Here is a 3306-nt window from a genome sequence, read left to right on the forward strand (position 1 = left end):
AAAAAAAAAAAAAAAAAAAAAAAAACAGGGGTCCAAGAGATTTGTGGTCACTCACCGTTGGATGTAAATTCAACGGTTCACTCACTCTTGCACTCCTTTTAAAAAAAAATTTTGAACCATTGGATTAATATCCAACGGTGGGTGACCACAATCTCTTGGACCACAGGGGTCCAAGAGATTTGTGGTCACTCACCGTTGGATGTAAATTCAACGGTTCACTCACTCTTGCACTCCTTTTAAAAAACTTTTTTGAACCATTGGATTAATATCCAACGGTGGGTGACCACAATCTCTTGGACTCCTGTGGTCCAAGAGATCGGAACTGCTCATTATAAATTGTATAGACACGATCTGAATCTCAGGACTGTAATGGTTATGTGTATCACATGATTAGATACTATTGCTAGTTTCTACATTTCTAGAAAGATTCAACATACTAGCCATGTTCTTCTTTTCGAAAAAGATGAATGGAGTAAAAACTAGATATGTTAGGAATGTAGTAAAAACACCTTCACTCTAATTGTAACTATGTATAATGACCAAATTTAATTTCTTCTTTTTCGCCTTTCTATTTCTTATTCAAATGTAGTGTGGTCACGCCAATGGAGCAAGGGATGTACAACAATACAAAAACGCATATGGAGCTGCCAAAAACATGAAGGAAGTGGAGGTAATTGATTACATAACTAGTTATGAGACTACATAACACAACTTTAAGCATCACATGATCCTTACATAACTAATTGCATGTCAACTACAGGATTCTTCGTATGGGCCTTACATAACTCAGTACAATTCTGGACACAACTCAAGGGAAGCAGAAGTGTCATACCCAACTAGTTATGGAACCAAAGAAGGCAGAAGAGAAGCGGAGACTCCTTACATAACTCAATACAATTCAGGGCATATCTCAAAGGAAGCAGAAGTGACATACATAACCAATTATGGAACCAAAGAAGACATAAAAGAAGCTGAGACGCCTTACATAACACAGTACAATTCAGGGCACAACTCAAAGGAAGCAGAAGTGACATACATAACCAATTATGGAACCAAAGAAGACACAAAAGAAACTGAGACACCTTACAAAATGAGTTATGAAACCAAAAAAGGCACAAAAGAAATTGAGACACCTTATGTAATGAGTTATGGAACCAAAGAAATTGAAACACCTTACATAACTGGGTATATTTCTGCACAAGGCAAAAAGGAGTCAGAAGAAGTTGAAATGCCTTACATAACCGGGTACATCTCTGCACAAGGCAAAAAGGAGTCAAAAGAAGTCGAAGTTTCGCCTTACATAACCGGGTACATCTCTGCACAGGGCAAAAAGGAGTCAAAAGAAGTCGAAGTTTCGCCTTACATAACCGGGTATATTTCTGCACAAGGCAACAAGGAGTCAAAAGAAATTGAAACGCCTTACATAACCGGATACATTTCTGCACAAGCTGCAAAGGAAAAGACTGGGACCAAGTGTAAACATCACAAGCATGTAAATCCACCTTCCTCCGACACCAAAAATTCACAAGAGCCGCCATTGAAGGGACATGAACATCATCATATGCATACGCATTCATCATCTCCCATGGATCACAATGAAGCATTCAAGATAGGCTTTTTCACGTTCGATGATCTATACAAAGGTAAGATAATGCCTCTAAACTTTCCCAAACAAGAACATTCTCGTTTCTTGCCTAAAGAAGTAGCTGATTCCATTCCATTCGCAATGCAACAACTCCCACACCTTCTTCAACTTTTCTCAATCCCACAAGGTTCTCTAGATGCAAAACACATGGCATATGCACTCGAAGAATGTGAGATGAAACCCATCACAGGGGAGACCAAGTTTTGTGCCACTTCTCTAGAGTCGATGATAGAATTTGTTACCAAGATCATTGGTTCTGGTGTTAGCTTCAACATTCTCTCAACCACACACCCCACAACATCAACTGCCATCACACAAAGCTACACCATTTTGGAAGAACCCAATGAAGTTTTAGCTTCCAAAATGGTTTTTTGCCACCCAATGGCTTATCCTTATGCGGTTTTCTTCTGCCACAACTTTGAGAGAGACACCAAGTTCTTCAAAGTTTCACTTGAAGGTGCGAATGGAGATAAGGTGGAAGCTATGGCTGTTTGCCACATGGACACATCTGATTGGGACCCTAACCACAGTTTGTTTGGCCTGCTGGGAATCAAAGCTGGTGCCTCTTCTCCTGTGTGTCATTTCTTACCTGAAAATCATCTTGCTTGGATCCCATCACCAACTAAAGCTACTATGTGAGTAGGCATCAATGTTCTTGATTGTTAGTTGTTTGTATCATATTTCGTGTCATGTGTGTAGAATAATGATCAATTGCCAAGATTTGGCAGTGTGATCAAGCATTCATGGTAATGTTTTGATCCTAGATCTGCTTTCTAGTTTGTTGTTTGTAAGAGCAAGTTTCATGTTAAGAAGTGCCTAGATGTGATCTTTATGTCAAACAAGTTGTAGCTTGTATTCACAACTCATTTCCCTAATTTCTTTTTTTTTTTTTTTCCTCTGAACTTAAAGTTTTCTTTAACCTATATGATAGGGATGCAATGAGCACGCCATGTCATTAATTAAAAGAAGTGACGTTTATTGTCAAGAAACCTACATATCTTTTCAACAATTCAGATGTTGGCAATCAATATCAGACTTCTTCTCGCTTTTTAACTCTTTTTTCCTAAAAGATTACAATACTTTTAGCATTAATCTTGGCTTTTTCTAGCTCTAAACACTCCAAATTGTAAAGAGAATTTACTCATTTGTATTCATTTGAAGTTAACTGTGTTTGTGAAGCCAAAAAAGAATTAACAAGAACCTAGTTTTTTTTTTTTTTTTTTCATAAAGAATCACCTAGATTTACTCAAAAGGGAAACAAATGGAGTATTCTTGACTTCATGCACCTTTTCCTCATGATTTTGAAATATGATGAATGCTTAAGCAACGATAATTATGACAATCCACAATGTCAAAAGAATCTAAGATTACAACGCAGAGGAAGCCTCTTTTAGCCCTTCGTACCCTCAAGCAATCCCTTTCTCTCAATCTCTCTCAATAAATATTCCACGTACACTAAAATACTCACTCTCTATAGGTTACATCAAGTAACCCTGGTAACCATGGTACCAAGCTAAGCTAACCCATTTGGTAGTCCCATTACCACCCTAAATTGAAACATAAAACACGCGATAGGATAATCGTCTTCCATCAAGCCCGACCAGTTGGTTCACACCGAAAGTGACCAAACTTTAATACCGTTGTGCGCCAGCCGATCAAGC

The 3306-nt window shown here is 38.1% G+C and overlaps 1 protein-coding gene across 1 annotated transcript in view; it reads left to right on the top strand.

Annotated features, from left to right (window-relative positions):
• The window catches only part of LOC18767850, a 3968-nt gene extending 1434 nt beyond the window's left edge, over positions 1 to 2534 (top strand). Inside the window, exons 2-3 of the mRNA XM_020570625.1 lie at positions 590 to 670; positions 761 to 2534. Coding sequence (XP_020426214.1) covers positions 590 to 670; positions 761 to 2284 — 1605 coding nt within the window. The 3' untranslated portion in view covers positions 2285 to 2534. The remainder of the gene's footprint in view (positions 1 to 589; positions 671 to 760) is intronic.

This window comes from Prunus persica, chromosome G8 (assembly GCF_000346465.2).
Source record: "Prunus persica cultivar Lovell chromosome G8, Prunus_persica_NCBIv2, whole genome shotgun sequence".
NCBI lineage: Eukaryota > Viridiplantae > Streptophyta > Magnoliopsida > Rosales > Rosaceae > Prunus > Prunus persica.